The 12,591-nt window shown below is 64.2% G+C and overlaps 1 protein-coding gene across 1 annotated transcript in view; it reads right to left on the bottom strand.

The window, feature by feature from the left end:
- Nucleotides 1-24: 24 nt before the first annotated feature.
- The window catches only part of LOC139266148 (collagen alpha-1(III) chain-like), a 118,381-nt gene continuing 105,814 nt past the window's right edge, over nt 25-12,591 (bottom strand). The window contains 14 exon segments of the mRNA XM_070883993.1: nt 25-128; nt 211-389; nt 643-866; nt 2,050-2,319; nt 3,132-3,144; nt 3,299-3,432; nt 3,953-4,003; nt 4,338-4,476; nt 4,586-4,735; nt 5,403-5,771; nt 5,773-5,859; nt 5,897-6,185; nt 7,502-7,680; nt 7,768-8,072. Coding sequence (XP_070740094.1) covers nt 25-128; nt 211-389; nt 643-866; nt 2,050-2,319; nt 3,132-3,144; nt 3,299-3,432; nt 3,953-4,003; nt 4,338-4,476; nt 4,586-4,735; nt 5,403-5,771; nt 5,773-5,859; nt 5,897-6,185; nt 7,502-7,680; nt 7,768-8,072 — 2,493 coding nt within the window.

A 12,591-nucleotide genomic window follows, 5' to 3' on the forward strand; every position in this document is an offset into this window, starting at 1 on the left:
ACTCCCCAGGCTCCCCGGGCTCCCCTAGGTCCCCAGGCTGCCCGAGCTTTCCACGCTCCCTGGACTCCCCCGGGCTCCCCGGGCTCCGCAGGCTCCCCCGGTTCCCCAGACTCCCCAGGCTCCCCAGACTCCCCGAGCTCCCCAGACACCCCAGGCTCCCCAGAATCCCTGAGCTCCCCAGGCTCCCCGAGCTCCCCAGGCTCCCCGGGCTCTCCGAGCTCCCCGGGCTCCCCGAGCTCCCCAGACTCCCCAGACTCCCTGGATTCCCCGGGCTCCCTGAGCTCCCCGGGCTCCCCGGGTTCCCCAGACTCCCAGGGTTCCCCAGACAACCCAAGATCCCCAGGCTCCCCAGACTCCCCAGGCTCCCCGAGCTCCCCGAGCTCCCCAGGCTCCCGGAGCTCCCCAGGCTCCCCGGGCTCCCCGAGCTCCCCGAGCTCCCCGTGTTCCCCAGGCTCCCCAGACTCCCCAGACTCCCCGAGCTCCCCGGGCTCCGCAGGCTCCCCCGGTTCCCCAGACTCCCCAGGCTCCCCAGACTCCCCGAGCTCCCCAGGCTCCCCGGGCTCCCCGAGTTCCTCAGACTCCCCAGGCTCCCCAGACTCCCCAGACTCCCCGAGCTCCCCAGACACCCCAGGCTCCCCAGACTCCCTGAGCTCCCCAGGCTCCCCGGGCTCCCCGAGCTCCCCAGGCTCCCCGGGCTCCCCGGGCTCCCTGAGCTCTCCAGACTCCCCGGGTTCCCCAGACTCCCCAGACTCCCCGTGCTCCCCAGGCTCCACAGACTCCCCAGACACCCCAGGCACCCCGAGCACCCCAGGCTCCCCAGACTCCCCAGACTCCCCGAGCTCCCCAGGCTCCCCAGGCTCCCCAGACTCCCCAGGTACCCCGAGCTCCCCAGACTCCCCAGACTCCCCAAGCTCCCCAGGCTCCCCAGACTCCCCAGACTCCCCGAGCTGCCCGGTCCCCAGACTCCCCAGGCTCCCCAAGCTCCCCAAGCTCCCCAGCCTCCCCAGGCTCCCCAGACTCCCCAGGTACCCCGAGCTCCCCAGACTCCCCAGACTCCCCAAGCTCCCCAGGCTCCCCAGACTCCCCAGACTCCCCGAGCTGCCCGGTCCCCAGACTCCCCAGGCTCCCCAAGCTCCCCAAGCTCCCCAGCCTCCCCAGGCTCCCCAGACTCCCCGAGCTCCCCAGACTCCCCAGACTCCCCAGGCTCCCCGGGCTTCCCAGACTTCCCAGACTCCCCAGGCTCCCCGAGCTCCCCAGACTCCCCAGGCTCCCCAGACACCCCACACTCCCCGAGCTCCCCAGACTCCCCGTGTTCCCCAGGCTCCCCAGACTCCCCGAGCTCCCCAGGCTCCCCGAGCTCCCCAGACTCCCCAGGCTCCCCGAGCTCCCCAGGCTCCCCGAGCTCCCCAGGCTCCCCAAGCGCCCCAGCCTCCCCAGGCTCCCCTGCCTCCCCAGGCTTCCCGGGCTCCCCGAGCTCCCCAGACTCCCCAGGCTCCCCAGACTCCCTGAGCTCCCCAGGCTCCCCGAGCTCCCCAGGCTCCCCGGGCTCTCCGAGCTCCCCGGGCTCCCCGAGCTCCCCAGACTCCCCGGGTTCCCCAGACTCCCCAGACTCCCCGTGCTCCCCAGGCTCCACAGATTCCCCAGACTCCCCAGGCTCCCCAGGCTCCCCAGGCTCCCCAGGCTCTGCAGACTCCCCGAGCTCCACAGGCTCCCCAGACTCCCCAGACTCCCCAAGCTCCCCAGACTCCCCGGTCCCCAGACTCCCCAGGCTCCCCGGGCTCCCCGAGCTCCCCAGGCTGCCCGAGCTTTCCACGCTCCCTGGACTCCCCCGGGCTCCCTGAGCTCCCCAGACTCCCTGGACTCCCCGGGCTCCCTGAGCTCCCCGGGCTCCCCGGGTTCCCCAGACTCCCAGGGTTCCCCAGACAACCCAAGATCCCCAGGCTCCCCAGACTCCCCAGGCTCCCCGAGCTCCCCGAGCTCCCCAGGCTCCCGGAGCTCCCCAGGCTCCCCGGGCTCCCCGAGCTCCCCGAGCTCCCCGGGCTCCCCGGGCTCCCCAGGCTCCCCAGGCTCCCCGAGCTCCCCAGGCTCCCCAGACTCCCCGAGCTCACCAAGCTCCCCAGACTCCCCGAGCTCCCCAGACTCCCCAGACACCCCAAACTCCCCGGGCTCCCCAGGCTCCCCAGGCTCCCCGAGCTCCCCAGACTCCCCAGGCTCTCCGAGCTCCCCAGGCTCCCCACACTCCCCAGGCTCCCCGGACTCCCCAGACTCACCAAGCTCCCCAGGCTCCCCGAGCTCCCCAGACTCCCCAGGCTCCCCAGACTCCCCAGACACCCCAAACTCCCCGTGTTCCCCAGGCTCCCCAGACTCCCCAGACTCCCCGAGCTCCCCGGGCTCCCTGAGCTCCCCAGACTCCCCAGGCTCCCCGAGCTCACCAGGCTCCCCAGACACCCCGAGCTCCCCAGGCTCCCCGGGTTCCTCAGACTCCCCAGGCTCCCCAGGCTCCCCAGACTCCCCGAGCTCCCCAGGCTCTCCGGGCTCCCCGAGCTCCCCAGGCTCCACAGATTCCCCAGACTCCCCAGGCTCCCCAGGCTCCCCAGACTCCTCAGACTCTCCAGACTCTCCAGACTCCCCGAGCTCCCCAGGCTCCCCAGACTCCCCAAGCTCCCCAGGCTCCCCAAACTCCCCGGTCCCCAGACTCCCCAGGCTCCCCACCTCCCCAAGCTCCCCAGGCTCCCCAGTCTCCCCAGTCTCCCCAGGCTCCCCAGACTCCCCATAATCCCCGAGGTCCCCGAGCTCCCCAGGCTCCCCAGGCTCCCCGGGCTTCCCAGACTCCCCAGACACCCCAGGCTCCCCGAGCTCCCCAGACTCCCCAGGCTCCCCAGACTCCCCGAGCTCCCCAAACTCCCCAGGCTCCCCAGACACCCCAAACTCCCCGAGCTCCCCAGACTCCCCGTGTTCCCCAGGCTCCCCAGACTCCCCAGACTACCCGAGCTCCCCGGGCTCCCCGAGCTCCCCAGACTCCCCAGGCTCCCCAGACTCGCCGAGCTCCCCAGGCTCCCCAGACTCCCCAGGCTCTCCGAGCTCCCCAGGCTCCCCAGACTCCCCAGGCTCCCCGGACTCCCCAGACTCACCAAGCTCCCCAGGCTCCCCGAGCACCCCAGACTCCCCAGGCTCCCCAGACTCCACAGGCTCCCCAGACTCCCCAGGCTCCCCAGACACCCCAAACTCCCCGTGTTCCCCAGGCTCCCCAGGCTCCCCAGACTCCCCGTGCTCCCCGGGCTCCCCGAGCTCCCCAGACTCCCCAGGCTCCCCGAGCTCCCCAGGCTCCCCAGGCTCCCCAGCCTCCCCAGGCTCCCCTGCCTCCCCGGGCTTCCCGGGCTCCCCGAGCTCCCCAGACTCCCCAGGCTCCCCGGGCTCCCCGAGCTCCCCAGGCTGCCCGAGCTTTCCACGCTCCCTGGACTCCCCCAGGCTCCCTGAGCTCCCCAGACTCCCTGGACTCCCCGGGCGCCCTCAGCTCCCCGGGCTCCCCGGGTTCCCCAGACTCCCCGGGTTCCCCAGACAACCCAAGATCCCCAGGCTCCCCAGACTCCCCAGACTCCCCAGGCTCCCCGAGCTCCCCAGGCTCCCCGAGCTCCCCAGGCTCCCCAGGTTCCCCGAGCTCCCCGAGCTCCCCGGGCTCACTTGGCTCCCCAGACTCCCCAGGCTCTCCGGACGCCCCAGGCTCACCAAGCTCCCCAGGCTCCCCGAGCTCCCCAGACTCCCCAGGCTCCCCAGACTTCCCAGGCTCCCCAGACACCCCAGGCTCCCCAGACACCCTAAACTCCCCGTGTTCCCCAGGCTCCCCAGACTCCACAGACTCCCCGGGCTCTCTGAGCTCCCCAGACTCCCCAGGCTCCCCAGACTCCCCGAGCTCACCAGGCTCCCCAGACACCCCGAGCTCCCCAGGCTCCCCGGGTTCCCCAGACTCCCCAGACACCCCAGGCTCCCCAGACTCCCCGAGCTCCCCAGGCTCCCCGGGCTCCCCGAGCTCCTCAGACTCCCCAGGCTCCCCAGACTCCCCGAGCTCCCCAGACACCCCAGGCTCCCCAGACTCCCTGAGCTCCCCAGGCTCCCCGAGCTCCCCAGGCTCCCCGGGCTCTCCGAGCTCCCCGGGCTCCCCGAGCTCCCCAGACTCCCCGGGCTCCCCAGACTCCCCAGACTCCCCGTGCTCCCCAGGCTCCACAGATTCCCCAGACTCCCCAGGCTCCCCAGGCTCCCCAGACTCCCCAGACTCCCCAGACTCCCCAGACTCCCCAAGCTCCCCAGGCTCTCCAGAGTCCCCGGTCCCCAGACTCCACAGGCTCCCCGGGCTCCCCGAGCTCCCCAGGCTGCCCGAGCTTTCCACGCTCCCTGGACTCCCCCGGGCTCCCTGAGCTCCCCAGACTCCCTGGATTCCCCGGGCTCCCTGAGCTCCCCGGGCTCCCCGGGTTCCCCAGACTCCCAGGGTTCCCCAGACAACCCAAGATCCCCAGGCTCCCCAGACTCCCCAGGCTCCCCGAGCTCCCCGAGCTCCCCAGGCTCCCGGAGCTCCCCAGGCTCCCCGGGCTCCCCGAGCTCCCCGAGCTCCCCGTGTTCCCCAGGCTCCCCAGACTCCCCAGACTCCCCGAGCTCCCCGGGCTCCGCAGGCTCCCCCGGTTCCCCAGACTCCCCAGGCTCCCCAGACTCCCCGAGCTCCCCAGGCTCCCCGGGCTCCCCGAGTTCCTCAGACTCCCCAGGCTCCCCAGACTCCCCAGACTCCCCGAGCTCCCCAGACACCCCAGGCTCCCCAGACTCCCTGAGCTCCCCAGGCTCCCCGGGCTCCCCGAGCTCCCCAGGCTCCCCGGGCTCCCCGGGCTCCCCGAGCTCTCCAGACTCCCCGGGTTCCCCAGACTCCCCAGACTCCCCGTGCTCCCCAGGCTCCACAGACTCCCCAGACACCCCAGGCACCCCGAGCACCCCAGGCTCCCCAGACTCCCCAGACTCCCCGAGCTCCCCAGGCTCCCCAGGCTCCCCAGACTCCCCAGGTATCCCGAGCTCCCCAGACTCCCCAGACTCCCCAAGCTCCCCAGGCTCCCCAGACTCCCCAGACTCCCCGAGCTGCCCGGTCCCCAGACTCCCCAGGCTCCCCAAGCTCCCCAAGCTCCCCAGCCTCCCCAGGCTCCCCAGACTCCCCGAGCTCCCCAGACTCCCCAGACTCCCCAGGCTCCCCGGGCTTCCCAGACTCCCCAGACTCCCCAGGCTCCCCGAGCTCCCCAGACTCCCCAGGCTCCCCAGACACCCCACACTCCCCGAGCTCCCCAGACTCCCCGTGTTCCCCAGGCTCCCCAGACTCCCCGAGCTCCCCGGGCTCCCCGAGCTCCCCAGACTCCCCAGGCTCCCCGAGCTCCCCAGGCTCCCCGAGCTCCCCAGGCTCCCCAGGCTCCCCAGCCTCCCCAGGCTCCCCTGCCTCCCCGGGCTTCCCGGGCTCCCCGAGCTCCCCAGACTCCCCAGGCTCCCCAGATTCCCTGAGCTCCCCAGGCTCCCCGAGCTCCCCAGGCTCCCCGGGCTCTCCGAGCTCCCCGGGCTCCCCGAGCTCCCCAGACTCCCCGGGTTCCCCAGACTCCCCAGACTCCCCGTGCTCCCCAGGCTCCACAGATTCCCCAGACTCCCCAGGCTCCCCAGGCTCTCCAGGCTCCCCAGGCTCTCCAGACTCCCCGAGCTCCCCAGGCTCCCCAGACTCCCCAGACTCCCCAAGCTCCCCAGACTCCCCGGTCCCCAGACTCCCCAGGCTCCCCGGGCTCCCCGAGCTCCCCAGGCTGCCCGAGCTTTCCACGCTCCCTGGACTCCCCCGGGCTCCCTGAGCTCCCCAGACTCCCTGGACTCCCCGGGCTCCCTGAGCTCCCCGGGCTCCCCGGGTTCCCCAGACTCCCAGGGTTCCCCAGACAACCCAAGATCCCCAGGCTCCCCAGACTCCCCAGGCTCCCCGAGCTCCCCGAGCTCCCCAGGCTCCCGGAGCTCCCCAGGCTCCCCGGGCTCCCCGAGCTCCCCGAGCTCCCCGGGCTCCCCGGGCTCCCCAGGCTCCCCAGGCTCCCCGAGCTCCCCAGGCTCCCCAGGCTCCCCGAGCTCACCAAGCTCCCCAGACTCCCCGAGCTCCCCAGACTCCCCAGGCTCCCCAGACTCCGCAGGCTCTCCGAGCTCCCCAGGCTCCCCAGACTCCCCAGGCTCCCCGGACTCCCCAGACTCACCAAGCTCCCCAGGCTCCCCGAGCTCCCCAGACTCCCCAGGCTCCCCAGACTCCCCAGGCTCCCCAGACACCCCAAACTCCCCGTGTTCCCCAGGCTCCACAGACTCCCCAGACTCCCCGAGCTCCCCGGGCTCCCTGAGCTCCCCAGACTCCCCAGGCTCCCCAGGCTCCCCGAGCTCACCAGGCTCCCCAGACACCCCGAGCTCCCCAGGCTCCCCGGGTTCCCCAGACTCCCCAGGCTCCCCAGGCTCCCCAGACTCCCCGAGCTCCCCAGGCTCTCCGGGCTCCCCGAGCTCCCCAGGCTCCACAGATTCCCCAGACTCCCCAGGCTCCCCAGGCTCCCCAGACTCCTCAGACTCTCCAGACTCTCCAGACTCTCCAGACTCCCCGAGCTCCCCAGGCTCCCCAGACTCCCCAAGCTCCCCAGGCTCCCCAAACTCCCCGGTCCCCAGACTCCCCAGGCTCCCCACCTCCCCAAGCTCCCCAGGCTCCCCAGGCTCCCCAGACTCCCCAGGTTCCCCAGGCTCCCCAGACTCCCCATAATCCCCGAGGTCCCCGAGCTCCCCAGGCTCCCCAGGCTCCCCGGGCTTCCCAGACTCCCCAGACACCCCAGGCTCCCCGAGCTCCCCAGACTCCCCAGGCTCCCCAGACTCCCCGAGCTCCCCAGACTCCCCAGGCTCCCCAGACACCCCAAACTCCCCGAGCTCCCCAGACTCCCCGTGTTCCCCAGGCTCCCCAGACTCCCCAGACTACCCGAGCTCCCCGGGCTCCCCGAGCTCCCCAGACTCCCCAGGCTCCCCAGACTCGCCGAGCTCCCCAGGCTCCCCGGGCTCCCCGAGCTCCTCAGACTCCCCAGGCTCCCCAGACTCCCCAGACTCCCCGAGCTCCCCAGACACCCCAGGCTCCCCAGACTCCCTGAGCTCTCCAGACTCCCCGGGTTCCCCAGACTCCCCGAGCTCCCCAGGCTCCCCAGGCTCCCCAGGTACCCCGAGCTCCCCAGACTCCCCAGACTGCCCAAGCTCCCCAGGCTCCCCAGACTCCCCAGACTCCCCGAGCTCCCCGGTCCCCAGACTCCCCAGGCTCCCCAAGCTCCCCAGCCTACCCAGACTCCCCAGGCTCCCCAGACTCCCCGAGCTCCCCAGACTCCCCAGACTCCCCAGGCTCCCAGACACCCCAAACTCCCCGAGCTCCCCAGACTCCCCGTGTTCCCCAGGCTCCCCAGACTCCCCGAGCTCCCCGGGCTCCCCGAGCTCCCCAGACTCCCCAGGCTCCCCGAGCCAGACTCCCCAGGCTTCCCAAGCTCCCCAGGCTCCCCAGGCTCCCCAGCTTCCCCAGGCTCCCCTGCCTCCCCGGGCTTCCCGGGCTCCCCAAGCTCCCCAGACTTCCCAGGCTCCCCGGGCTCCCCGAGCTCCCCAGGCTGCCCGAGCTTTCCACGCTCCCTGGACTCCCCGGGCTCCCTGAGCTCCCCAGACTCCCTGGACTCCCCGGGCTCCCTGAGCTCCCCGGGCTCCCCGGGTTCCCCAGACTCCCCGGGTTCCCCAGACAACCCAAGATCCCCAGGCTCCCCAGACTCCCCAGGCTCCCCGAGCTCCCCGAGCTCCCCAGGCTCCCCGGGCTCCCCGAGCTCCCCGGGCTCCCCGGGCTCCACAGGCTCCCCGAGCTCCCCAGGCTCCCCAGGCTCCCCGAGCTCCCCAGACTCACCAAGCTCCCCAGACTCCCCGAGCTCCCCAGACTCCCCAGGCTCCCCAGGCTCTCCGAGCTCCCCAGGCTCCCCAGACTCCCCAGGCTCCCCGGACTCCCCAGGCTCCCCGAGCTCCCCAGGCTCCCCGAGCTCCCCAGGCTCCCCAGGTTCCCCAGACTCCCTGAGCTCCCCAGGCTCCCCAGACTCCCCAGGCTCCCCAGACTCCCCAGGCTCCCCGAGCTCCCCAGATTCCCCGAGCTCCCCAGACTCCCCGAGTTCCCCAGACTCCCCGAGCTCCCCAGGCTCCCCAGACTCCCCAGGCTCCCCGAGCTGCCCAGACTCCCCAGGCTCCCCGAGCTCCCCAGGCTCCCCAGACTCCCCAAGCTCCCCAGACTCCCCGAGTTCCCCAGACTCCCAGAGCTCCCTAGGCTCCCCAGGCTCCTCAGACTCCCCAAGCTCCCCAGACTCCCCGGACTCCCCGAGTTCCCAAGGCTCCCCGAGCTCCCCAGACTCCCCAGACTCCCCGAGTTCCCCAGACTCCCCGAGCTCCCCAGACTCCCCGAGCTTCCCAGGCTCCCCGAGTTCCCCAGACTCCCCGAGCTCCCCAGGCTCCCCAGGCTCCCCAAGCTCCCCAGACTCAAACCAGAAACATGGAGACCCAGGTCCCTAGAGCATCACCACTTTTCTTTCAGATCGTCCTGACAACGGAGGAGACCAGTGAGGAGGAGGATAATGAGCCTCAGGCTAGTTGTTCTAATATTCCTGCGGCCACATCTTCATCAACAGAGGAAGCAGCAGGGCCAAGCCCCTTGCAGCAGGACACCCCGAGTGGTCCAATGCCTATGCCGACCCCACGGAGGTTGGTTCGGTGAGGTAGGATTGCTCAATGACAGGCATATATCAACCTGGACATGGTTGCACTGTCAAGGACGAGCGTCGACATTGGTTGAGAGTTCCTCCAGGCAATGGGTGGATTGACCGGTCACATTGCCGCACTGACTGCGTGTCTCTCGGACATGGCGCAGATGGTTGCGGCAATGTGGAGAATGGCCGATTCCATCGATGCCATGTGGCAGGCGGTGGTCTCGGGATACGGCACTGCACCCCAAGGTGCTGTATGACCCATGTCGACAGATGTGAGTCAGGAGGGAGCAGTTGCTTCCTCCTCCCCCCACCCCCCCTTCGCCCACCCAACCACAGCAGCAGCGCTCGAGGTGCCCTGCTGCAAGACGGCTTGGTGTGAATGTGGGTAGAAGGGGGAGTCTAAGTGGGAAAGGGGGAAGTTCAGACCACGAGAGTAGAGGCAAAGGAAAGCGTGGCCGCAGGTAGGGGAGGGGGTAGACATTATTCTTGTTCTTGTTTTTGTAATGTTCACTGTTAGAGTTGTTGCTATTATTGTTATTATAAATTTGTTGACTGTTGGGGGTGGGTGGGTGAGTGTTGGGTTATATTTTAATTATTATTTAAAATTAGTTGTTATTATTAAATGTGGTTACTATTAAAACATTTGACTGTTTGGGATGGGGGGAATGGGTGTTTATATTCATGTATATCTTTGTTTAAAAAAAAATTAAAACATCTATAATTATTAAATATTTGTATTTAACTTAACATTGTTGTGCAGTGTCTGCTAATAACAGAAAGGTTAAACATCAATATAAGGTTTGCAAATAATGGCAAGACCAGGCCAGGCAAGGATGAAACGTAACATAATGCAACTGTAACTATCACTAACATAACTTCACGCAAAGCGTTCATTTATGAGCTGCTGATGTAACAGTCTTGCAGCTGCGTAACTACCACAGGCCTTTTCCTGTGGTCTAGGGTAGGGTGGGGGATGGCTTCAATGCCAGCCTGATTGTCCTCCCTGAGGTCCTCGTCCAGCTCCTCCTCCTTCTCTTCCGCCTCCCCTCTCTCCTAAGCAGTCCCATCTGGCAATTCCTATCCCCTCCTGATAGCTAAGTTATGCAACTTGCAGCACACCACAATGAACTCAGCAACCTGCTCAGGGTGGTATTTTAATTCACCTCCTGAGTGGTCCAGGCATCTGAAACGCTGCTTAAGCACTCCAATTGTCTTTTTGACAATATTGCATGTGGTTATATGACTTTCGGCTTCCATCTGGGGCTTACGCAGAGGAGTCATGAGCCAGCTGGCAAGGCCATATCCTTTATCCCCCAGCATCCAACCATGACCTTGTGGCTGACTCTTAAACAGGTCAGAGACAGTGCTTTCACGCAAGATGTGTGCATTATGGATGCTCCCTGGATATTTTGCATTTACTGCCATGATTATTTGCTTGTGGAAGACAACGAGTTGCACATTCAGGGAGTGGAATCCTTTTCGGTTCCGAAACAGCTCTGCATACTGAAAGGTTGCTCGTATGGCGATGTGGGTACAGTCGATTGCTGCCTGCACCTTGGGGAAGTTTGCTATTCTCGAGAAACCCAAAGCCCTCTCACTCTGTGCCTCCCTGGCCATAGGGAAGCTTATAAAGTCCATCCTGCAAGCATAAAGGGCTTCAGTCACCTGTCGAATGCAGCAGTGTGTGACGTGTTGATAGATGCAGCAAATGTCGCCAGCTGAGGCCTGAAAGGAGTCCGATGCATCGAAGGAAAGTGCTGCAGTCACCTTACCCCAACGGGCAGTGCAGTCCTGATGGTGCTGGTAGGCTGCAGATCTCCCTTAATTCGTTGGCATATCTCACTGATGACCTCCTTTCGGAAGCACAGCCTCCTAATCCACATTTATCGGATAAGTCCAGGGATGATCACTTATCCCTGTAAATGCCTTGAGTGTAAGGTCTCCTCCTCAGCAGTCTCCCACCTCTTTGATTGGGCAATAAACCTTCTCCCATCTCTATTCTGCAGCATGTGAGTAGTCATCAATATTGGCTGAGAAATTACAGGCCCCGTTACTATAAATGCCCAATTATGTCTTCAAAATTATTAAATTCTCCTCTACAAATGCAATATAAACTCAAAATTCACCACAATATGATTAGATGGTTGTCAAGATTTTAAAACGACCTTAAAAGCACTCACAAATTACTTCAATGCTCCCATCAACTTGAAGCAGCCTTTTATTAAAGGTCCTCCGATTTACAAAATGGCGTCCATACCACTAGGTTAATGTCAGGTGAGTGCAGCTTTCATTGAGCGTTTTTTTTGGGCGCGCGATCATTTGGGCGGTATAAGAGCGAGATACCGAAAGTAGTGCTTGGCGATAATCTGGGCAATATTTGGGTGTTGTTTCCATTATAAACAGTCTTCTGGGCGCTGCATGAGAAATGACACCAGATTTTATGAAAAAAATATGGGTGTGCGGTTCAGCTAATTCCCGGCATTAATTGAATGCCGAAAGGTACGCCGACGATAAATGGGTGATAATTGGGCGTTAGTTTTCATTTATAATCAAATATGGACGGTAAACTCAATCTTAGCGGTTAAATGGCCGGTAACTGGGCGGATATATGCCGAAAGTCTATGTGTGTGTAAAGAGAGTCTAACTACTTTGATATTGTAAAGTTATTTACAATTAAAATCCACACCACAGAAAATGTAAATATTTTGAAAGAATTTATTCCTATCGAGACATGGGATGTTAATACAAGGAAATGAAAAAATGTTTCACATTTCAATTCAATTTCACCATCAGTCTGGAGGTCAAGTATAACACAGATGAGATGCTGGGTAAAGCTTCCTTCACACTACTCCAACAATGCACCTTAACCCCACAATCTCGCCGATGTGAATTAATCCACTTCTTACAGCAGACATCCTTGTAGCCTCCATGAGACTGCCAATTAATGTTGAATTATGATCCATTTTAGAGGAGACGTTTCTGACTTTGGCCAAGGACTCAGTCAAAGTGCTTGATGTGAGAAAATCATCGGTGGAGATTTAATACACATTATGTTTGGCATAGCAAAAGGATGCAACCAGACAACCAGAGAAAACTGCAATGAGGACAGATGTCCTGGCAAGCTTTTTCTAAATGTGTTATTGGGATGTGGTAAGGCCACATTTATTGCCCACTGCCCTGGCAAGGTGGTGGTGGGGATGGGCCTTCTGGAACCGCCGAGGTTATCGTAGTGATGGTGCTTCCACAATGATGGTTGGTCAAACATAGAAGATTTGGAAAAATTGAACTGGGTTCCCAACACGTCACATTTTTTGTACAGACAGACGCGTGCTCCAGCCACCCTAGATCCTCATGACATTCTTAACTAGCTCTGCGATTCTGTGTACAAGAAATAAAGATCAAGAGTTTCACATGCAGGAGAAGTGGTATCTGAAGCTTAACCACTGATAAAAATGGATTGTTATAAAACTGCTGAGGTTCACCTGCAGCAGCTATTTTCTTCTGGTATAAAAACGGAGTAACTATTTGTACTAAGTCTCCCTTCTGCGCATGCACAGAAGTGAGTTAGAACAAATAGGCACCCCCCCCCCCCCCCCCCCCCCGCGCCAGCGCAATTTACACAAACTCTTTTCTGTGCATGCGCCCACCCGCAACGCCGATCCATTCTCCGATCCGTTGACCACGTTGCCTCCACTGCAGCTCAGAGGCCCGGGCAGCGGCGAGCCTCCGATCCATCTGGCCCCAAGAGGGCCCGTGGGCGGACAAGAGTAGCGGCGGGCGGCCGAGAGGGGAGTGGAAGAGAAAG

Source organism: Pristiophorus japonicus, chromosome 6 (assembly GCF_044704955.1).
Source record: "Pristiophorus japonicus isolate sPriJap1 chromosome 6, sPriJap1.hap1, whole genome shotgun sequence".
Taxonomy (NCBI): domain Eukaryota; kingdom Metazoa; phylum Chordata; class Chondrichthyes; family Pristiophoridae; genus Pristiophorus; species Pristiophorus japonicus.